General features: G+C 41.9%; 1 protein-coding gene across 8 annotated transcripts in view; it reads right to left on the bottom strand.

Annotated features, from left to right (window-relative positions):
* cep63 (centrosomal protein 63) overlaps nt 1-25,170 on the bottom strand; it is an 83,110-nt gene that overhangs the window by 49,810 nt on the left and 8,130 nt on the right. For 4 of the 8 annotated variants that reach the window (XR_011344033.1, XM_069896500.1, XM_069896494.1 and 1 more), the window contains exons 2-4: nt 18,676-18,853; nt 6,214-6,309; nt 5,488-5,616 (exon numbers count right to left, since the gene is read on the bottom strand). Coding sequence is in view for 7 of the 8 variants with exons in the window: in XM_069896500.1 (XP_069752601.1) it covers nt 5,488-5,616; nt 6,214-6,309; nt 18,676-18,853 (403 nt within the window). In the remaining variant the exon portion in view is untranslated. Of the gene's footprint in view, nt 1-5,487; nt 5,617-6,213; nt 6,310-18,675; nt 18,854-20,711; nt 20,782-25,170 lie in introns of all 8 variants that reach the window. The other 4 variants (XM_069896497.1, XM_069896496.1, XM_069896495.1 and 1 more) reach the window with 2 other exon arrangements.

Genomic DNA, 25,170 nt, shown 5'->3' on the forward strand with positions numbered 1-25,170 from the left:
GGATTCAAATCCTGGTCTCGATCACTGGCGCTGTAAAGGCGCTGTGCTAACCACGCCAACTGGAGGAATTAATTGGCCATCACAGTACAGGACAGGCATGCTCCAGTGCAAACGAAGGACAAGGATAGCAAGGTAAGGGAACTCTGGATGACGAGAGAGTTCATGAACTTAGACAGTAGGAAAAAGGAGGTATATGTAAGTGAACAAGAAAATCTGCAGATGCTGGGGTTTGATGCAGTGTACAAAACTGCTAGAGAAACTCTGGAAGCACATGAAAGTTTCAATTAGTTACAATCTGACAGGGCCCTGGAGGAATATAAAGAGTGCAAGGAAGAGCTCAAGCTGGGCATTAGAAAGGTTAAAAGAGGCTATGGGCATTAGAAAGGTCAAAAGAGGCTTTGAGATGGTGAGCCGGAATAAAGAAAGTCCCATGCATTTTATACATATTAAAAAACAACAGAACGACTTGTAAGAGGATAGGACCACTCAAGGACAAAGGAGGAATGTATGCTTGGAGTCAAAGGGAGTGGGTGAGGTACAAATTATTAATTTGTACCAGTATTAACCAAGGAGAGTGCAGACAGCGAAAGGGAGCATAATGTGGAAAACGCTCATGTGTTGAGGCATTTTGAGATCAACAAGGAGATGGTTTTCAGTCTCTTGAGGATTATTAAGGAAGCCAAGTCTCCTGGGCCTGATGGCATACTGGGGCCTTGACAAGTCTCCTGGGCCTGATTGGATACTGGGGCCTTGACAAGTCTCCTGGGCCTGATTGGATACTGGGGCCTTGACAAGTCTCCTGGGCCTGCCGAGATACTGGGGCCTTGACAAGTTTCCTGGGCCTGATGGGATACTGGGGCCTTGACAAGACTCCTGAGCCTAATGGGATACTGGGGCCTTGACAAAGATCTTTGTTTCCTCACTGGTGACAGGAGAGGTCCCAGAGGACTAAGGAATGGCAAATATTGTACCTTTGCATAAGAAGGGAAAAAGAAATATTCTGTGAAATTATACATCAGTAATTGGGAAACTATTGGATAGGATTTATGTACGTTTGGAAAATCAAAGTCAGATTGGGGACAGTCAAGGCTTTTTATGCGGCAGGTCATGTTTACCACTTAATCGAGTTTGTTGCGGAGGTGACAAAGGTGATTGATGAGAATAGGGCAGTGGATGTTGTCTGCGTGGACTTTTCTAAGGCATTGGACAAGGGCATCCATAGTAGATTGATACAAGAGGTGCAGGTGCTTGGGACCCATGGGTGAATTGATAGTTTGGATATGAAATTAGCCGCCCCATAGAAGGCAGAGGGTACCAGTGGAAAGCTGGTATTCGGACTAGGGGCCTGTGACCAGTGGTGTCCTGCAGCGATCTGTGTTGGGATCTCCATTGTTGGTGAGATACATAAATGATTTGGATGAAAAAGGAGGTGGGTGGGCTGGTAAATTTACAAAGGTTGGTGGCTGTGGACAGTGCAGAGGGTTATCAAAGAATCCAGCAGCATATAGATCAGCCACAGATACGGACAGAGAAATGGCAAATGGAGCTTAATGCGGACAAGTGTGAGGTGTTGAACTTTGGGAGATCAAATGTAAAGAGATTTCAAACAGTTAACGGCAGGGCTCTTAAAATTATTGGTATGTAGAGGGTTGTAGGGATCCACATTCAGAGCTCATTGAAAGTGGCCATGCAAATGAATAGCGTGCAGAGTGGTAAAGGTGTATGGTATGATTGGCTTCACTGGGCGGAGAATTGAGGATGGAAATAAGAAAATCATGTTCCAACATTATAAAACTTTTCAGGGGCCTCACTGAAAACTGAATGCAATTCTGGTTGCCACATTATCAAATGCACACTTTGTTCATTTCCCTGATCAATCAACACAATATCCTTCGTTAACCAGGGTCCCGTCAATTTCCATCTTTGCTTCTCACCCAAACAGGATGAAGATTCTATCTCAGCTGCTGATTATCTTCAACCTCTGTAGATGACAAGCAACAACAACAACAATAATGGGGGCCCAGCACCGAACCCTGTGGCCCGATGCTAAAATACACCATCTTTCAGACTCTACACAAAAGATATTGCATGTTTGGGAGATATTTCCATGCAACGACTGCACGACATTCATTTCATTTGCAACGATGAGTCAGCTACATGGGTGGAAAGCAGGCTAATCAGTCCACTGTCTCCGTGCCAAGTGTCGGATGCCCACTTACACCAACCCCATTTTTATTCTCCAATGTGCTGGAACCAAAGTGGTCATTCATACTATACAAACACAAGCTACTGCAGGAACTCAGTGAGTCAGGCAGCATCTGTGGAGGCAAAGGAACGGTTGAGATTTCAGGTCAGTGCTGTTGCAGGGTCGCCTGTCCCTCCGCCACCGCTGATGCTGCTCGGCCTGCTGAGTCTTTCACTCCAGATTGTCATCTCATCCGCATCCACTCGCACTGCCCAAGGCTTTTTGTATGTTTCTTCAAACAGAAGATGTTCGTAAAGTGCCAACGGAGCTTCTGCCACGCACATTTTGGACTGCTGCACCATGTAGTGTCCAAGACTCATACTTGCACAGCTTTGTATTGGTGGGAGAGCAGCTTTCTCTCTGCCTCCAGTGATGCCACCTGCTGCTGGTAACGACACTGTTGCTTCTCCCAGTCCAGCGACTTCTCCCGAAACTCCTAGAAACATAACTGCTTTTGGTGAGCCCCAATGTTTTCCAAATACCCCCTGAAAAGATCCGGCAGAGGACTGCCCAATAAACCACAAATTAATTATCCCACCAACGGAGATCAATGATGAAACCACAACAATCTGATTCAGGCAGTACAAACCATTGAGGGTTTTCAAAGCCTCGTGAAATCTGAACTAAATTTGGAATGCTAAAAAGCTGTATTTTTGGAGACATCATCTTTCAAATGGCTCGTTAAACCAAGGCACTGCTTGCCTCCTAGGTGAACATAAAAGATTCTCATTATTCACTGCTTGAAGAACAGCAGGGAGTTTTCCAATATTTATCCCTTAGCCAACAGCTGAAAACAAATGACCTGATCATTCTGCTACAATGTATGGAGCCTTGCTGAGTAGCAATGGGTTGCCATATTTTTATATTACAATTCTAAACTGGAAAGTAAGTTGCATAATGCTGCTTTGCCAGTTTTAAGCAATTGGAAATCACTGTGACTGTATTTCCGGGTCACTTTGCTTCAGTACAGAAATAGAGGCAGGCACTCTCAGATGCAGGTAAGCCAGCTTCCCCATCAAGGCACACATTTTTAGTGCGATTGCCCAGAGCCCCCAAGTATGGTTTGATATTAATAGTTATATTTTTTACAATTTGGAGATGAAGCGCGGTAATGGGCCCTTGCGGCCCAGGAGCCCGTGCTGTCTGAATGATCCCATGTGACTAAATACCAGCCCCGTATGTTTTTGGAGGGCAGGAGGAAACCGGAGCACCCTGAGGAAACCCACACAGACACGACGAGAATGTGCAAACTCCCTACGGATAATGCCGGGTTCAAACCCGGGTTTCTGGCACAATAATAATGGGGCATTAAGTGGGGCATCTCAGAACCAATCTGGCAGATCAAATCTAGGCATGCACAAGTGCTGTCAGCCATCATCTGCAGAACTGAACTTGGACCTGAATATCCTTCACCGTCAAGCCGAAAAGACCAGCCTTGCTTTAGTGAGCTGAGAAAGCCACACATGGAGCAACACAAGGCACAGCTCAAAGTGAGGAAGCCACAGGCAGGAAATGGAGCAATCCTACAAGCTAATCAGAGCAAAGCTCCAGCCATCTTCAACTCCTCTTAAAGTCTGCACCATTGCACCACTTTCAAAACAGTTCAGTTTGCTCTATATGACAGAGTTGCACGACATAGAACAGACCCTTCAGCCCAAATCATCCATGCCAACCAATATGGTATTCTGGGCTAGTCCCATTTGCATGCATTTGGTCAGTATCCTTTCAAGCACCTCTTTTTCATAAATCTGCCCAAATGTCTTTTGAATATTGCTGTGCCAACTTCTACAGTTTCCTCTGGCAGTTCATTCCAGAGATCTTCTCAGGTCTCTCCTAAATCTTTCCTCCCTCAACTCAAAGCGATGCCCTCTAGTTCTAGAATCATCTAAGCATCTACATCCTTCCTTTAATAAGGCAACCAGAACTGGGCAGCACGGTTGGCGTAACAGTTAACACAACACCTTTACAGCGCCAGCGATTGGGACTGGGGTTCAAATTGCATGCCGTCTATAAGGAGTCTGTACATTCTCCCCACGTCTGCGTGGGTCTTCCCCGGGTGCTCCAGTTTCCTCCCTTTCTTCCAAACATACCGAGAGTTATGGCTGTAAATTGGGTGGCATGGACTTGTGAGCAAAATTGGTTTGTTACCATGCTGTATGTCTACATTTAAAATTTAAATTTAAAACTGAACACAATATGTCAAGTGGGGTCTTACCAGAGTTTTATAGAGCTGCAAAAATATCTCACGGCTCTTGAACTCAATCCTTCGACTAATAAAGGCCACCCTACCAACTTGCGTGGCAATCTTTTGCGATCCAAGAACCTAGACCCCAAGATCCCTCTGTTCCTCACATTCTTAAGAATCGTGTCATTGACCACATACTCCTACTTCAAGTTTGAACTTTCAGAATGCATCACTTCACATTTATCTGCTACCTGTCTATATCCTGTTATTACATACGACAACTTTCCAAACCATCCACAACACCTATAACCTGGGTATCATCTGCAGCACTGACCCACTACCATCAAGGAACTGCAGCATCAAAATCAGCATTGCCAGGCTGGAAAATAGCTTCCCCCTGCTGTCTGTGAGACTGATGAACAGTATCCTGTAATTCAGTAAATCATTCCAAAATATTTATATATTTTAAATGACTGCATCTTTATAAAGTGTGTTTGTGCATGTGTTGGCATGTGCACTGTGGTCCACAATAATGCTGTTTCATCTAGATGAATATGTAGTCAGATGATATAAACTTGAACTTAAGAATGGATACAGGGATCAAGAAAAAAGATGATTTGAAAACCGGTAACAAGAGCAAGTTGACTTCTGCAGCAAAAAGGCCAAATAGAGGCTTACAACAAGGGGGCTTCGCTGAACAGGTAATAAAAGTGATGGGCAATATAAAGTCATAAATGCAGACAAGGTCACTATCAATTGCAAGAAAGAAGAGCCCAAAAATGCAAGGTGGATCACATGGTCTTGGAGAAAATGACATAAATACAAGGGAGAAACAAACTAATTCTGCTTATGGGATGAGGCAAAGGGACAAACACTGACTTACACCGTTAACTCAGATAACCAATGTCCAAAAAGAAACTTTTCGCTATTTAACTTCACTAAACTGACTGATACCATATTTGCCCATTTGTTCACGACATTAAAATTTTAATCCATCAGAAATCATAAATACTGGAGCTCCAAATGTCCAAACCTAGCTTCACATGTGGTTATTTACCTCAACCTTCTTGCTCAGCCTGCTGAGTTCAGACATGCCCTCCGTCCTGCCTTGTTTGTCCTTCTTCTCTCGTTCTTCCTTGAGCTGTCGTCTCTGCAACTTCTCATAGCTTTTCTTCAGTTTATCAATCTTAAAGTACAAAACATTGAAATCAAGATTTGTTGCTTTGTGGGAGTATCTCCACACAGCTAATCAGTGGTGTGATAACAATAGCTCAGGACAAAACTAAAGTTACCTAGCCTCTGTTTTGCTTTGCAGTACAGGTATATCCCCTCAACAAGCGGTGGGTACACGTAGTACTATCGCGACCAGCCTGGTGGTGGATACAGGTAACACCATCGCGACCAGCCTGGTGGTGGGTACACGTAACACTATTGCGACCAGCCTGGTGGTGGGTACAGGTAACACAATCGCGACCAGCCTGGTGGTGGAGGCATTGTGGTGACATTCCATCTCTTTTCCAGGTTTGTGGTGGGTGAGAAAGCCATTTCTCGGCTCAGATGCCACCATGCAGGGCAAAAGGTGGAAATCTGTCAGAGCCAAGTGAAGACAGGACTGGGTTTGCATTGATGTCCAAAACAGAGCAAACATTTCATTTTAATTAGAACAATGATGGGTTGTGAATTTGCTAAAGGAGACAAATGGACTCAGGGAAGAGTGGAAAGAGATTTACGGTATGTTTAAATAGTTATTATCTGATGAATGAAATTCGATCTTTGATACTACCTCTTGCTGAAACATGATGAGCTGTGATTCGTACTGCCGCACCATATCATGTTGGGTTTTATCACTGTCTTTTAACTGCTGATGCAACTGCCCCACCTGAAAGACAGAAAAACTACTATTTTGGCATTTAAATTTTTAATTTAAAAAAAAATTTAGACATACAGCACTGTAACAGGCCATTTTGGCCCACGAGTACATGCTACCCAATTTAAACCCCAATGAACCTATGCTCCCCCAGTACGTTTCGAATGGTGGAAGGAAACCAGAGCCCCTAGGGAAACCCATGCAGACATGGGGAGAACATACAAACTCCTTACAGACAGCGCAAGATTCGAACCCCGATCCCGAACTCTAGAGCTGTAAAGGCGTGGTGCTAACCGCTATGCCACCTTTGTGCAAAAGAATCGAATACTGAGATATTCCAGTCTTTGTTGAAAGAAGGAAATTCAGTTTCTACCTGGCTCTATCTCTGGCTTCTGCAAACAATCTCAGGCAAATGGATCATGTGGAGAGATGGATGCAAGAGAGGAGGGGCTGACTGGTCGATGGGGCCAGGTGGGGAATTGAAGGGTGGAGATAGTACAGAGTGGGGACTGAGGGCTGCAGGTGATGGTATCTGACACGAAAGGAAGTTGATGAGTGACACCAGATAGGGTTGGGAATGGTGGGAAGAAGGGAACAATCATGAAAACCAGTGAGAGGTAGGTATGGGGTGGGTGTGTGCGTAGGCGGGTTGGGGGCGCATGAGGGAAGGATGTGGAGGGCTACGTGAGGGTGTCATGGGCAATTGCAGGGCAAAGACACTGGGTAACAGGGGAGGTGGAAATAAGTGAGCATGTGAGGACCTGGGTAGATCAATTCAAATTTATCATCATCTGACTACATATACAATCAAACCAAAACAAACACACAAAACTTAATAATCACATATATACATAATAATACAAAATAAATATATTTATATTTTGGAATAATTTACTTGATTACTGAATACAGTCCATCAATCTCACAGCCTGTGGGAAGAAACTATTTCCCAGGCGGTGCTGATTTTGATGCTCCTGGACCTCCTTCATGATGCTAGTGGGTCAGAGTTACTGTGTGCTGGGTGGTAGGGATCCTCAATAATTCTTTGAGCCCTATTTAAGCAACGCTCCCAGCAAACGCCGTCAATAGTGGAAAGGGAGATCCCAGTGATCAACTCAATCATTTTGATGAACCTCTGTTTTGACTTCCAGTCTAATGCTTTGCAGCTACACAATGATGCAGCCAGACAGGACACTCTCAATTAATTACTACAAGAGGGAAAGGGACAGGTGAGGGCTGGGCTACCTGAAATTAGAGTATTTGATGTTGATGCCATTGTATTTTCCCCTGCAACTATAGGGGGTTGTGATACCTGCCCCTACAGCTCCTCCACCCAAACATGGTTTCACATACACCTCCTCCAACTATGTCCACTGCATTCAGAACTCCTGAAGTGTCCTGATCTACAAGGCAACAACTTTTAAGGCAATTTGGAGCTCACGGGGATGCTGGCCATTTCAACACCCTATCCCATTCCCACACTAATCTGTCTGTCCTTGGCTTCCTCCATTTTGCTGGAGTGAGGCCCAACACAGACAAGAGGAGCAGTACCTCATTCTACCTGGGCAGCCTGCACCCCAGTGATGTGAACACTGAATTGTCCAGTTTCAGGTAACCCTCCGCTCCACTCGGGTCTTCTCACTCATATCCTTCCTTTCAAACAGCTCCACAGATCTATTATCCACTCTTTCCCCTTCCCCATCTATTCCATCCCCCATTAACAACACAGCCCTCCCACTGGGTGCCCTATCCTCTACAACAGCTCCCCACCGCCCACCCTCTCTCCCCTACCCAATTCCTTATCAGACTCCGTCATCTGCAGCCCTTTGGGTCCACATCACCTTGCAGCCTCTGACACCTTCTCCACCCTTCCCTCCTGATCTGATGACCTGCCAATCAACCCATCATCACCTGCATCCACCAATGGTTTATCAGCTCACCTTCCCCTCACTTCCCACATTGAAGTGGGTGGGTCATGGGCAGACACCATTGCCTCTCTTCTACTTCTGTCCTGACCCCCAAAACGTTTGACTGTTTATTCCCTTTTTTTCAAGGTCAACATTATCCTAATAGGGAAACCTTTGCCTGCCCTGCACAATTCCTCCAGAAGTTTGATGTGGGAGTATAAATAGGTGAGGGAGAGAAGTACAAATTGTTATTGAAATAAAAGAGGTTGTGAAGAGATTTAATCAAGGTATTTAAGACTATAAAGGAGGGACAGAGCTCTTCCCTTTGGCAGAGGGATCAAGGACCAGGAGACACAAGATGAAGAGATTGGTAGTCACATGGAATGTACTGCTAGGGACAACAGTGGACCATCGTGTTCAATGTGAAATTCAATAAGTATCCAAATAGGGCAGTGGCTGATTTGCTCTTTCCAGGCTAGTAAATGCTTAAGGGGCTTTAGGCCTCTTTTCAAACCAGAACCATTCTGAGAATCCATGTGCAGTTTGACTATCACTGAGATATTTGAAAGGACCCAACCCAGGTGAACACAGCTAATAAAACATTAGCGGGGGTGGTTATATTTATTAATTCATTCCAAACATCTGCAGTGAAGAATGGTCTACAATGTGGAAAACAACTGCCATCTAGTGGCACAAAGGAGCCTTCAGTACAATGATCAGCTATGGCACCACCTTGGCTGCATGTTCAAACTGAAAATCAAATGAAAATCACATTTAAAGTGAATCCAAACATTACGAGAAGCAATACACTGAATTCAGGTCTGAGTCTCACATCACTGGGTTCTGCAAGCTACAAAGAATTGTCATAGCAGCTATTAATGTTTGGTTCCCATCTGAAACTTAACATACACTTTTATTTTCACTGATTCACATTGAAAACTTGGTTAATTAAATGCAAGTTAACACATTTGGAGGAATTTTATCTATACGTTACATTCTTATCTATACTACATTCTTTTTTCAAGGTCAACGTTATCCTAATAGGGAAACCTCAGCCAGTCCATAGCCAGTTTCTGGTGTAGAAACTAACTCCTTGTTCACCTCAATCAAAAGACCATCAGACACAGGAGCATAATTATGCTGTTCAATCCATCAAGTCATGGCTGACATTTTTCCTTTCAACTCGATTCTCCCCATAACTTTTGACACCCTTACTCATCAAGAACCAATCAACCTTTGCTTTAAATATACCCAGTGACTTGGCCTCTACAGCCATCCATGCCAATGAATTCCACTGCCCCGTTTGAAAAATATTTTCTCATCTTGTTCTAAAAGGATATTCTTTTATTCTAAGACTGTGCCCACAAATGGAAACATATTCTCCATATCCACTCCATCCAAACCGTTCAATTGTGGGCCAATTACATAGATCGTCAAATGCTTCAATTCAGTCTCAGCCAGTGTCTCTCCTCCCTTCCATCCATCTATGGCCAGAATGCTTTCCCTTTACAGTTGTCAGACTCTTGAACTTGCCCTCACTGCATTGCCCCTGGGAGGCAGTGGAGGCGAGTTTCTAGCATTCTAACGTGGGTCCTACTGCCCGGAGGTTATGCCTAACCACCCCATTCAGGGTTACAATTTTGTTACTTCAGAGAACGCTCGGAGTTCCTTACCCAAAATGGCCATGACCAAATTGGCAACCATAACCCATCAGGGTTATGGGTTCTGAGGGGCAACTGACCAGCGCAGGGTACCAGGGTGGGAGAAACCAGCCCTCCTCCCCGCCATGAAGGATAAGCCTGAGGGAGGACTCTACATGGTGGGAGGCTACAGCAACAGGACCAATGAGAGGCTCCGAGGCTGGAGGACTCACCCCAGGCCGCGGACTGCTGGAGGACTCACCCCAGGCCGCGGACTGCTGGAGGACTCACCCCAGGCCGCGGACTGCTGGAGGACTCACCCCAGGCCGCGGACTGCTGGAGGACTCACCCCAGGCCGCGGACTGCTGGAGGACTCACCCCAGGCCGCGGACTGCTGGAGGACTCACCCCAGGCCGCGGACTGCTGGAGGACTCACCCCAGGCCGCGGACTGCTGGAGGACTCACCCCAGGCCGCGGACTGCTGGAGGACTCACCCCAGGCCGCGGACTGCTGGAGATCAGCTTGTGACAACCAGGTGGCAGGACCATGAATAGTGAGGATGCCGATGGCAAGCAGGGCTCTCGAAGGGCCTCGGGTGCTGTTAGCTTCCTGATCGCTTCAGGGATTGGGAGCCAGGGCTGAGGAGGGTGACTCAGATGCCTGGAGCTGTGATTCATCATTGGAATGGACACGAGGCCGGGCAGCTACAGAGGCATTGCAGGAGGTGTCTCCCTAAAGGGGACTCTCTTTTGCTTTTCTGTCTCGTCTGGGCTAGCAGAGCCTCTTTCTGAGTCTTAATAGGCCAAACAGAGGAAACATTTTGCACATGACAATGAAGGAACCTTGAACTACTCCAACACCACAAAAAGACCTGGCTTCACTATTGAAACACCATTTTTTTCTTGCACTACTCTTTAATAAATATAATATATATTCACAATATCTCTTTCTGATCAGAAATTTAATGTATACTGTTGGAATTTTTTTTAAAGTACCTGTTTGGCTGCAGCAAGAAAGAATTGTGCAATGTGTATGACAATAAACTCACTATGGCAATGAACCCAGCAAATGGTGAACAAATAAAGGAGTACGTGGTCTCCAGCAGACACAATGTCCCCACACCTCCCCTAGTTTGGCTCCAGATAACCACTGTTGTAAATGCATAGTTTAGGACCTGTGCCCTTCATACCCGCCATCTCCGCAACCCTTCACCCTCACATCTACACTCCTCATAGGGCCCGTGGAATCACATGTTCCACTTGTCTTGTATTTGCAGTCACCTGCAAAGTCACAGCAAGTTTCTCCTACCGCTTAAGAAAACAAAGATTTGCTGGGGGGACTCAGGGGGGGTCAGGCAGCATCTGTGGGGAGGCACGACCTATCAATACTTCAGGTGTGAACCCTTCATAAAGGGTAAGATAAAATCGGTGAAGGCAAATAAGATGGAAGAGGGATGCAGAGGTGATAGAGTAGAGGACAGAGGATGTGAGAGATGGAGAGATAGATTCGGGGAAAGACTACTAGGAAGGGAAGGAAAAAAATAAGTCAAGAGAAAAAAGGTAGGGCCAGGAGAAAGTGAAAAGGAGATGGGAACAAAGGAATCAGATGGAGTCAGGGTTAGCTAAAACTGGAAAAAGTGATTTCATTCCAATAGGCTGTCCAAGAGAAAGATGATGTGCTGTTCCTCAAATTGACATTTGGCTTCAGGAGTCATGTGATGGAGTAGTGGCCAGTAGGGGAATACTAGCCCTCTCCAGAAAAGAAGAAATAAAGTGAAGAAAAGACAACGTTCAAGAAACACAAAACATAACAAATAAAAGATAAAGTTGTGGAGAAAAGAAGGAAAAAGATAAAACAACAGGAAAAAAGAAGAAAAGACACAGGAAGAGAAAGGAGAGGGCCTTACCTGCATGAAGAAACAGGGAGCCGTCGTGGAGAAAAGAGCCCGTTCCCCAAGGTTGGTGACGACCCTGCAGAGTCGCGACCTCCCAACTGCCGGACTCTGAGCCAAACAAAGGCACACAACTGTGCGCTCACTAAAGAAAAAGAGAACACAGACAGGGGGGGGGGGGGGGGGGGGGGGCGGGGGCGGCAGCTGAGGAGCAAGCAAACACAGCGTGACCGGCTGAGGGGTGCCCGACACCAGGGCTCTCAGCTGGAAAAAGAGGAAAGAGACAGGAAAGGGAGTGATAGGAAAGAAGAACAGCAACAGGAGGCCCAACAGATAACTAGCCGAGAAGAAGAGGACCAACAGCAAGAAGCCAAGCAAGAAGAAGCCCAGCAAAGTGAGGCAAGCAACTCAACAAGAAAGTCAGAAGAGACACAGATTCAAGGAATAGAAGTAGAAGACAAAAACACAGGTGCAGACACAGAAGAAGAGGAAGAAGACGACCAAGCTCTGCTCAGAGAAACAGAAGGTAAAATAGATGGACAGTATATAGATTTTTTTTTAAATTTCAAGAACAAATGAGAGCGTTAAAAGAATGGTTGACATTAGAATTTAGTGAAATGAAAAGAAAAATGAAAAGTACAGAAGAAAAAGTGAGTAGAATAGAGCTGGTCATGACAGAAATAGGGAAAAGATTAGAAAATGTGGAAGAACAAGAAACGGTTGTAGAAATGGAAGTGAATGACTTAAGAAGAAAATTGGAAGAAAGTGAAAAAACAGAGTCACAAGAATTGTTAGCTCAGAAGTAGGCGAAACATCATAAAGATAGTGGGCCTAAAGGAAGATGAAGAAGGCACAAATATGAAAGAATTTATAAAAGAATGGATCCCAAAGGTCCTGGGAATGCCAGAAATACAGGAAGGAATGGAAATAGAAAAGGCACACAGAACACTAGCTCCGAAACCACAGACACAGCAAAAACCAAGATCAGTTTTAGTAAAATTTCTGAGATACACGACAAAAAAAAATATACTGGAGAGGGCAAGGAATAAAATTAGAGAAGACAAAAAAACCATTGGAATAAAAGGGTCAAAAAATATTTTTTACCCAGACATAAGTTTTGAACTCTTAAGGAAGAGGAAGGAGTTTAATACAGCAAAATCGATCCTATGGAAAAAAGGTTATAAATTTATGTTAAGATATCCAGCTGTGCTTAAAATATTTATCCCGGGGGAGCAAAACAGACAGTTCTCAGATCCGGAGGAAACACAAAAATTTGTAGAACGTCTGCAGGACAGAAGGAGAGACGAAGAGATATAACAAGAATGAAGAACGATGACAAAATACATATAAAGATGTAAAAATAATGTATAAGTAAGAACTAAAGAAGGGAAAGAAAAGGCAAGAAAGGAAGTAAGGTAAAAAAAAAGGTGAGCTTTGTTATATGTGAAGATAAAAGATTTTTCTGGAGGGGGTTGAGTGGGAGAGAATAACAGTCACTGCAAAATCAGTTGACGCTTGCAAGTGGGTTCGCAATCCAAATGGAGAGGGGAGTTGTGGTTTCCCGGCAAGGGATGAGGAGCAACTCGGGGGGGGGACATTTGGAGTTAAGGAAATTTTAGATGTGGGAGTTGTTGAAGTATTTTACGTTTTAAAAGTGTTGTCATACATTGAGTTCAAAAAGGGAAAACTGGGAGATGAAAAGGGGGATGGTGGTGGTGAAGAAACAGAAATGAGGTGTAAACAGAATATAAGATGGCCATGTTGAACTATATGACTATAAATATTAATGGAATACATAACCAAATCAAATGATAAAGGCTATTAAATTTCCTGAAAAAAGAAAAAATAGACATAGCATTTGTCCAGGAAACGCATCTAACTGAAGTGGAACATAATAAATTAAGGAGAGACTGGGTAGGGCATGTAACGGCAACATCATATAATTCAAAAGCCAGAGGGGTAGCTATTTTAATAAATAAAAATGTACCAATTTAAATAATAATTGGTAAATAATAGATCTAGCAGGGAGGTATGCAATGATAAAGTGTCAGATATATTCAGAATTCTGTAATTTGATCAATATATATGCACCTAATGAAGAGGATCAAAAGTTTATGCAGATATTTTTTTGAAGAATGTAGATACGCAGGAGAATATATTGATAGGAGGGGATTTTAACCTTAATTTGGATCCAATGTTAGATAAAACTGGACAAAAGACTAGCAAAAAGAATAAAGTGGCCAAATTTATGCTTAAATCAATGCAGGAAATTAATCTTATGGATATATGGAGGAGGCAGCACCCAAGGGAGAAGGAATACTCATATTATTCAAGTAGGCATAAAACATACTCAAGGATTGCTATGTTTTTGTTGTCGGCCCATATTGAAGAGAGAGTTAGAAAACTGAATATAAAGCTAGATTGCTATCTGATCCCCTGTTATAAGCAATAGAACTGGAGGACATCCCACCAAGAGCATATAGATGGAGATTAAACTCCATGCTAATTAAAAGACAGGAATTTAGAGGATTTATTGAACGCCAAATTAAAATGTAGTTTGAAATAAATACAGAATCAGTGAAAGACAAATTTATATTATGGGATGCAATTAAAACCTCCATTAGAGGGCAGATAAGAAGTTGTGTGACTAAGATGAAAAAGGACTACAATAGGGAAATAGAACAGTTGGAAAGGGAGATAGTAAGTACAGAAAAAGAACTAACAACAAGGGACGATACAAGAAAAAGAGACTGGCGGACAAAAAAAATAAAATATGAAACATTACAAATGTATAAGGTGGAGAAGAACATAATGAAAATAAAGCAAAAGTATTATGAGCTAGGAGAAAAAACACACACAATATTAGCCTGGCAACTTAGAACAAGATAAAAGAATTGTATTAGCATCAAGGAAAAAGGACAAACAAATTACATATAATCCAATGGAGATTAATGAGAACTTTAAGGAATTTAATGAACAATTATACCAAACTGAGAACGAGGGGAAAGATGATAAAATAGAAGAGTTTTTAGCTAAAATTGAACTGCTGAAATTGCAAGAAATTGCAAAACAAGTTGATAAAACCATTTGAAATAGAGGAAGTACAGGATATATTAAAAAAGCTGCCAAACAATAAAATGCCTGGAGAGGATGGATTCCCAATGGAATTCTTTAAAACATTTAAAGAGTTATTAATTCCTCCTCTCCTGGAAATAATGAACTAGATAGAAGAAACACAAAATTGCCAGATTCATGTAAGACAGCAATAATTACAGTAATACCAAAGACGGGGAAGGATGCACTAACACCAGTATCATATAGACCAATATCTCTACTTAATTCAGATTATAAGATAATAGCAAAATTATTAGCGAACAGATTGGCCAACTGTGTACCAAAAATAGTAAAACAAGATCAAACTGGATTTATTAAGAAAAGATGAACAGCGGATAATGTCTGTAAATTTATTAATTTAATTCATGCAATTCAAGGAAATAAGATGCCAACAGTGGCTGTTGCTTTAGACGCAGAATAAGCCTTTGACAGGATAGAATGGAATTATTTATTCAAAGTATTACAGAGAAATATATTAATTGGATTAAAGCATTATATAATGGACCACTGGCGAAGGTGACAGTAAATGGATATATATCGAATCAAATTAAATTAAGCAGGTCAACTAGGCAGGGATGCGCACTATCTCCCTCATTGTTCGCTTTAGCAATAGAACCATTGGCAGAACTGATAAGAACAGAAAATAAAATAAAAGGGATAAAAAATAAAGGATAAGGAGTATAAAATCAGTTTATTTGCAGATGACATCATAGTATACTTAACAGAACTAGAAATATCAATAAAAGAACTACATAAGTTATTGAAGGAATATGGAGAAATATCAGGGTACAAGATCAACACAAATAAAGGTGAAGCGATGCCAATAAGTAATGCGGATTATACAGAATTTAAAAAAGAATCACCATTTAAATGGCAAACACAAGCAATCCGATACCTAGGTATTAGATTAGATAATAATTTAAGCCACCTGTACAAATTAAATTATCAGCCATTAATAAAGAAATTGCAGGAAGACTTAGAACATTGGAAAGAATTACTGCTAACGCTGATAGGGAGGGTAGATTGCATTAAAATGAATGTCTTCCCAAGGATACAATACTTATTTCAATCATTACTAATTCCCTTAACAGAGAAATTCTTTAATGAACTAAAGAGAATAATAAGGAATTTTTTATGGAAAGGGGGGAAACCGAGGATAGCGTTAGATAAATTAACAGAGAGGTACAACCAAGGTGGTTTGCAGTTACCAAACTTTAAAAATTATTATAGAGCAGCACGATTAAGGTATTTATCAGATTTTTATCAGACAAGGGAAAAACCAGATTGGACTAAGATAGAGCTAGATAAAATAGGGGAGAAGGTACCTAATGTTCTATGGTTCTAAAGAATATACTTTATAAGTGGGATGAAAAACTGATGATATAAAAGCTCACCAGCATTGCATCATTTACTCAATATATGGAAGAAGATTCACTTAGAAAGGAAAAAAACAAATTACCAACTACCAAAATTATTATTTTTTTTTTTTAATTTTTTATTTTTCACACCATAAATCACAATAGCCATGATATACACTTTTTCTTTTTCACACATTTACAGTGACTTTTTCTCCCCCCCCCTCCCTCCTCCCAAGCCACCCCCCCACCCTCTCATCCATTTTAGGTATACAATCTAGGTTGCATTAATTCAGTCAGACAATGTTGTCATTCAACAAAAATACACCAGAAATTCTACTGAGTCCATTCTTTTCTTTTCTTCTCCTTCCATCAACTTAGGTAATGTTTGTTCCCGGTAGGTTTTCGCTATTGTATTTAATGTAAGGCTCCCATACTTGTTCGAATATTTCAATATTATTTCTTAAACTATATGTTATTTTTTCTAATGGAATATATTTATTCATTTCTATATACCATTGTTGTATTTTCAAATTATCTTCCAATTTCCAGGTTGACATAATACATTTTTTTGCTACGGCTAGGGCTATCTTAACAAATCTTTTTTGTGCATCTTCCAAGTCAATTCCAAATTCTTTATTTTTTATGTTACTTAGGAGAAAGATCTCTGGATTCTTTGGTATATTGTTTTCTGTTATTTTATTTAATATCTGATTGAGATCATCCCAAAATTTTTCTACTCTCTCACATGTCCAGATTGCATGAATTGTTGTTCCCCTTTCTTTTTTACATCGAAAACATCTATCAGATACTGTTGGGTCCCATTTATTTAACTTTTGCGGTGTAATGTATAGTCTGTGTAACCAATTATATTGTATCATACGCAGCCTCGTATTTATTGTATTTCTCATTGATGAAAAATCAGCTAATCCCTTTTACAATAGATAACCTTTCCTTTAGAGAATGGGAGAGAAAAGGAATTAAAAGAGTAAAAAATTGTTTTTTGGGAAATAATTTATTAACATTTGAAAAAATGAAGTACAAATATGGAATAACTCATGGTATAATGTTTGCATACCATCAACTGAAAGCCTACTTAAAGGATAAATTGGGAAACAGATTGAGGTTACCAGAAGGAAGCAGCTTTGAATATGTGATTACAGAAACAATGATAATAAAAAGATTTATAACGAACATGTACATCAAGCTGCAAGATAAGGAAAATGATGAAATAAGCTATAAACCCAAACAAAAGTGGGAAAAAGATTTAAACATAAAGATAAAAAATGAAACATGGAAAAAGTTATGCTCTGGAACTATGAAGAATATAATAAACACAAGGTTATGCATGATACAGTATCATTGGTTACACAGGCTATACACCTCGCCCCAAAAGTTAAATAAATGGGACCCAACAATATCAGATAGATATTTTCGCTATAAGAAGGAAACTGGAACAACAGTACATGCAATTTGGGCATGTGAGAAAGTGAAAAAGTTTTGGGAAGATCTAAATCAGGTATTAAATAAAATCACAAAAAGCCACATACCAAAAAATCCAGAGATCTTTCTTCTAAGTAATACAAGAAGTAAAAAATTAGGCCTCAAACTGGATGAAGCGCAAAAAAGATTTATTATGATAGCCTTTGCTTTAGCAAAAAAATTTATAATGTCAACTTGGAAATCAGAAGAGAGCCTGAGAATACAGCAATGGTACATGGAAATAAATAAATGTATTCCATTGGAAAAAATAACATATAATTTAAAAAATAAAGTCACATTATTTGAACAAATTTGGGAACCGTACATGGAACATAACAGAGAGGGCCTACCGCGGACCTCCACCCCCTAAAATTATAGAATGAGAAGACGAAATGACCTGATCCAGTGTACAAAAGTACACTGGATTTTCTTGTTTATTTTCATTGCGTGATGACATTGTTCAATGGTTTTATTGTATTGTATATGTTGAACGTTTAATGGGTTTGGAGGGGGGTGGGAAGGGAGGAGGGAAGGTAGGGGGAGAAAATGCCATTGTGTATATTTAAGAGGGAAATGTTTGTATGTATTTTAATTGATATGGTTCATGGTGTGAAAAATATTTTTTTTTTTTAATTTTTAAGTTTACATTTGGCCTCACCCTGATGATGGACGAGGTCAAGGCCAGCCATGTTACTGTAGGGAATGGTTGAAACGGATAACTACTGGAAGCTCAGGATTAGACCTGCACACTGAGTGTAGTGTTCGGCAAAGCTGTCATGCAATCAGCATTTGGTCTCACCGATGTGAAGGAGACTACACCAGGTACATCAAACGCAGTAGATCAGACTGGACGATGTGCAGGTAAACCTCTGAATCACCTGTAAGGTGTGTTTGGACCCTGGATAGAGGTGAAGGGGGGAAGTTTAGGGGCAAGTCTTGCACTCTGTGGATACAGTGGAAAATGTTTGCGGGGGAAGGTTTTCTCCTACCTCTGCCTGCTTTTGGTCGAGCAGTAATCGGAAGGCACCAAGCTCCTGTTCTCGGACCTTCAGCCTGTTCTGCACTGACTGGAACTGCACTTCCCATTCAGACTTCTTGTGGGCCACCATGATGTCAATCTGTTTCATGAGTTCTTGCAATTCAGCTTCACAGGTGGTGAGGACATTGCTGGAATTTCAATGAAAAGCCAGAAAACTAAGAGTAAAAAAGAAACCTCATTTACCTGCAGATTTAATTCCCCAGACACTCGGCACCTGGAACATCAATGGACCACAGGGACAAGAACACATCATGTTGAATCAGTGATGGGATTTCAACTGACCTCACTGAGGTTACCCTATGATCCATTGGATCCAGCCCAACTGGCCTCATCGAGGTTGCCCTCTATCCTGATGGATCCGTCTCAACTGGCTTCTGTGAGGCTTTCCTCTGCCCCCATGGTTCTGCAGGACAGCACAAAGACTAGACCTGGGCTCTGCTACCTTCCAGTCAAAAGACTTGCTGTCCGTCAATCACAGCCTCACATCTCTTGTGTCGGCTTCAACCAACTGGTTGAAGAGCTATTGTAGAGCTATTTCAGTGAAATACCAGAGAACCACAGAAACATTTTGAACACCGTGCTTTCAACAATGGAAATGCCTTTTAAAGCTTTGCAGTTGTTAATGTTAGTTTCACTTTTTCTCGGTAAGCTTTTATTTTCTGTGGCACACTATCATCACTTCCTCACATTGCCAGCGACGCAGGTTCAACTTCAAACTCAGGCACAGTCTGAAGTTTGCATCTTCCTCTTCTGGGTTTCCTCTCACGACCCAAAGATGAGTAGATCGATAGGTCAACTGGCCACTTCATCAGCTCTGCTTTGCATGTGGTCCTGCCCCCATTCCAATAAAACTCCTGCAATGTCCAATGCAAATGCTTGGCAATCCCAGCAGTTTCACTCACAAGCACCCTTTCGAGTATCACTCATGAACATCACCCACAGGCACCCTTACAGGTACGACTCAAGAGTGTCATTCACGGGCAGCCCTTGCAGGTACCACTCATGAGCCACAATCGGGCACTTTCACGGGCACCTCACTTGCGACTATCACGCATGGGCACCACCCGCAGGCAACCTTACACACATCACTCACGGGCACCATTAGTTTTCATTAGCTGCAAATTGTGTCCTTGAGTAGTTGGCCACCAGGGTTGGGATTAGGGCTGGGCGCAAAGAGGGTCAGGGGTCATGAATATTGGTGGTTGAACCTGTGTAGGCATGTGGCTGGGGTTGGGATTTGTTGTGCTGGTCGCTGGCCTTTCGTGACCTCCAAGTATCACAGGCCAGACAAGTAAACCAAGCCAGCATCACCAACTTATCACGAAGTCGGAAACGTCACTCCATCCTCGAGCAGGATTCAAGCATGAATGGTTTCAACAGAAATGGAGAACTAAGAGCTCAACATCAAAATAACAGCAACATTCAATCAAAATCTGCAGATGCTGGAAGTCCAAACAAAAACTGGGAATGCTAGCAATACTCAACTTTTGCAAGGAAAGAAACAGAGCTACCATTTCAGTTCAATGGGTTTTGTACTTTCTCAAACGACTTACGTTTGCTTCTCTCACCATTGATACTACCTGACCGGCTGGGTATTTCTAACATTGTTTATCCCATACACTAACATGGCAGGACATTGGTCAAGCTCATGACTCTTCCCCATTCTTCTTCCTGCAAACTCTGCAGGTTCATCTCACCTTAGCATAATTTCTTTATTTCCTGGTGAGGAAGCCACTTGACCCACATGGGTTGTGTCAGCTGTTTGAATATTCATTTCTTACAGTTCTGCAAACTGCATCTTAGAAAATCCTTTTTAAAGAAAAATCCAGCACAAAGCAAAATCCACATTTATAGATAGAAGCAATAACTGTACAACAATAGAGTTTAAAGGTATTTTCCCTACTTTCAATGGCAGCATAAAATCCCTAAACAACAGATTTAATGAGCAGAAAGGACAGCCATATCAGACTAAATTATTCTGCTTACCTATCTTGGCCAACGCTCTTCACTGCTTCTAATAAAGCCTCCATTTCCTTCCAGTTTCAAGTCAACAACTCTTCAGACAAATGATAGGAAAAACATTAACAAGAATTTTTTTAATTTAAATGCACCTGACATAACCTTGTGTTAAACATCATCTTACATTTATCACAGCTCCCATAGAACAATACACAACACAAACAGGCCCTTTGGCCCTTCTTGTCCTCACAAAACTATTATTCTGCCTTGTCCCACTGCCCTGGACCCAGTCCATAACACTCCATACCCTTCCAATCCACGTACCTGTCCAACTTCTTCTGAAAAATTAAAATTGAGCATGCAATCACCACTTCAGCTTGCAGCTCTTTCCACACTCTCTCACACTGTGTGAAGAAGTTCCCCCATATGTTCCCTCTAACCAAGGGGTGGGAAACCTACAGCCCGAATCTGGCCCGCGATCCAAATTCATAAGGCCCACAACCCAATGCGTTCGCCCAATCACCTTCAGATGCTCCAACATACAGCGTTCACCGCAATAAACTGGCAGCCTTCGTCATCGGTGGCCCCAGGGACTGTCCGCATGGATTAAACATCCCTTAGCAAAGGAAATACTTTGTAGCTACATAAAAGCCGCCCATTTCTTCGGGGTCTTGAACTGGGCAGCGAAATGATTGTGTCCACACAGAATGTTCACTGAAGTCTCTCCACATCGTTATAATCAGGAATTGATCATCAACCACTTCACTTTCTGCCCCTGGAAAAATAACTCACCCTGGCGCTCACAAAACATGCTTCGCCCTCAAGATGGGTCTGAGACAAGCTGTGCATCAGTAGCCAGCTGTCCCGCTCTTGGTCCCAGGCCACTCATCCACCAATGAATGCGGAGTTGAGGGTCCAATGGGGCAAACCTTTCAGAGTGACCCCGCAGTGCCCCCTCCCGAGCCACCCTCTCCGCACTCCTGAGCCGCTCTCTCTCCCCACTCCCTATTCCCTGAGCCGCCTCCTGCTTCTGAGCAGCCCCCCCCCCCCAACTTTCCTGAGCCTCTCAAAAAGACACAAAGTCAGAAAGCTGTGTGGGTGGGTCACTGCTGAATTCCTTCAGCCAACTCCAGCTGGAAGCAAAACTCATTGAGCACAAAGCAAATTTAGTTCACTTGGAAATGGGATTTATCTCATAGTTCAAAACACACCTTAGAACAGGAGATCTGGATCAAAGGCAGAAGTTGAGAGGAATACACAATAGCTTTATGCTGAGAAAGATTCAAGATGCTGTATTCAACAAATTAATTTATGTCCGCAGTTCTGCAACAAAAATCATTCTTACTGATTATTTTTAAAACTCCTGAACTATTTGAAGATTTAAAAGCAGCCCAGTTTAAATAACAGTTTGCAGCATTCCACATGCCTGTCTAAAATATTTATACCCAGCAAGGGATGATTTTATCACTCCTGCTTAGTTTGTTCTACCGGTGTAAGATTGATCGCACAACTCCTTAAGATGATGTCTTGCTATTGGCATCAACAACCCAATAACGAAATGCTTTCAAACAACAAACAAAATCAAGTTTGAGCTGCTATCTGTTTTGGGGTTAGTTATTTTGTTTTCAATGTGACTAAGTTTTCTCCTTTTTTACTTTTTTTTAATTGTGTCATTTTAATGACTAACTCATTGATTTTTAGTTCATTTCCAGATTTGAAGATATCTTCCCTGACCTGAGATGCATCAATGTAGTCTTTTGGAAGGAATACAGTTGATCTCATTGCTTCAACTTTTTCTGTGGATTGTTTCTTGATAAATTATCATCAATTATGTTCATACACTGTACATTATGTACATCAAGCAGTCAATCAAAATCTTCAATCTGTGTTTCAGTATTTATTTCATTGATGGAAGCATCAGTGCAGCCCGCCGTTCAACCACTGATGCACCATCCAGCACACGCATGGTAAAAGGTTGCCCGCCATTGCTCTAATCCTTTACCCTTTCACCCTTAACCCATGTCCTTTGGTTTGCATCTCACCTACCCTCAGTGGAAAAAGCCTATCGGAATTTACTCTCTCTATCCCCCTCATAATTTTAAATACCTTTATCAAATCTCCCTCATTCTTCTACACCCCAGGGAACAAAGTCCTAACCTGTTTAACCTTTCCCTGCAACTTAGTTCCTGAAGTCCAGGCAACATTCTAGTAAATCTTTTCTGAACTCTTTCAAACTTGTTGATATCTTTCCTGTAGTTAGGTAATCAAAACTGCACACAAATACTCCAAATTTGGCCTCACCAATGTCTAATAAAATTTCACCATAACATCCCAACACCTCTACTCAATACTGTACTTTGATTTATGAAGGTCAATATGCCAAAAGCTCTCTTTACAACACTATCCAGCTGTGACACCATTTTCAGGGAATTATGTATCTTTATTCCCAAATCCGTGTTCCACCACATTCCTTAGTGCCCTACCATTTTCTATGTCCTTCCAAAATGCAACACCTCACACTTGTCTGCATTAAATTCCATCTGCCATTTTTCAGCCCATTCTGTGTCATCTGAAAATCTAAAATCATTGATATAGATGATAAACAACAGTGGACCCAGTACCAATTTCAGAAGCACACCTCTAGTCACAGGCCTACAGTCGGCAGAGAAGCAATCACCCACTACCACTCTGGCTTCTCCCATGTAGCGAATGTCTAATCCAGTTGACTACCTCCACAGCCTTTCCTTCATTGACTTTCCTGGCAATCTCAAAAAACTATACAAGATTGGTCAAACATGACCTACCACTCACAGAGTCATGTTGACTATCCCTAATCAGTCCCTGGGTATGCAAATACTTGTAAGCCTGATCCCCAAGAACACCTTCCAAAAACTTAACTACTACTGATATCAGGCTCACTGGTCCATAATATCCAGGGAACCATTTTTAAACAACGGAACAGCATGAGCTAACTGCCAATCCTCTGGCACCACACCCATGACTAAAGACATTTTAAATATTTCTGCCAGAGCCCCTGCAATTTCAACATTAGCCTCCCTCAAGGTCCGAGGGAATATCTTGTCAAGCCCTGGGGATTTATCCACCCTTATTTACTTTAAGACAGCAAGCATGTTCTCCTCTTTAATCTGTATAGGTTCCATGACCTCACTGCTTGTTTTTCTTACTTCATTAGACTCTGTGCTACTTTCCTGAGTAAATACTGATGGAAAAAACATTTAAGATCTCCCCTATCTCTTCTGGCTCCATACATAGCCAACCACTCTGATCTTTAAGGGGACAAATTTTGTCCCTTACCATCCTTTTGCTCTTAATATACCTGTAGAAACCCTTAGGATTTTCCCTCACATTGTCTGCTATAGCAACTTCATGTCTTCTTTTTTAGCCCTCCTACATTTCTTTCTCAAGTTTTTTTATACTCCTCGAATACCTCATTTGCTCTGTGCTGCCTTTACCTGCTTCTTCCAAATGAGATCTCCAATATCCCTCGAACACCATGGCTCCTTATGCCTGTTTTCTTTACCTTTAATCCAAACAAGATGCTAATAAGATCCTAACATACAAACTCTGTACTCTCAAAATTTTACATTTGAAGGTCCTCCACTTACCTAGCACATCCTTCCCAGGAAGCAACTTATCACAATCCACGCATTCTAGATCCTTTCTCCACTTTTGAATCTCAGTCTGAGTCCCAGATCTATCCTTCTCCATAATTAACATGAAACTAATGGCTTTATCATCACTGGACTCAAAACTTTCTCCTACACATACTTCTGTTACGTATCCTGCCTCGTTCCAAATAGGAGATCCAGAATTGCACACTCTCTAGTTGGTTCCTCAATATATTGATTTAGAAAACTTTGTTGAACACATTTGACAAACTCCAAGCCATCCAGCCCTTTTACAATATGGGTGTCCCAGTCAATATGTGGAAAGTTAAAAATCCCTTACTATCGCAACCTTGTTTCATGCAGCTGTCTGATATCTCTCTACAGATTTGTTCCTCCAATTCTCGCTGATTATTGGGCAGTCTATAATATGACTCCATGAGTGTGGGCATACCTTTCCCATAGTTCAATTGCACCAATATAGCCTGAGTAGACAAGCCCTCTGGTCTGCCCTGCCCGAGCACAACTGTGATATTTTCCCTGACGAGCAATGTCACTCCTTCCCTTTCATTTCCCCTTTCTATCACATCTGAAACAACAGAAGCCCGGAACATTGAGCTGTCAGTCCTGCCTCTCCTGCAACCAAGTTTCACTGATGGCCACAATGTCATAATTCCATGTGTCAATGCATGCTTCTGCCTTTCCTACAATACTTCTTACATTGAAATAAATGCACCTGAGAAAATTGCCATCATGTACACCCTGTTGACTTCTGATGTTACCTGCAATCTTAACTTCATCTTGTTTCCCCTCCACTCCCTTATCTACTCTGCAACTGTGGTTCTCAGTCCCCTTCAAAG

The sequence above is a fragment of the Narcine bancroftii genome, chromosome 9 (assembly GCF_036971445.1).
Source record: "Narcine bancroftii isolate sNarBan1 chromosome 9, sNarBan1.hap1, whole genome shotgun sequence".
Lineage (NCBI taxonomy): Eukaryota > Metazoa > Chordata > Chondrichthyes > Torpediniformes > Narcinidae > Narcine > Narcine bancroftii.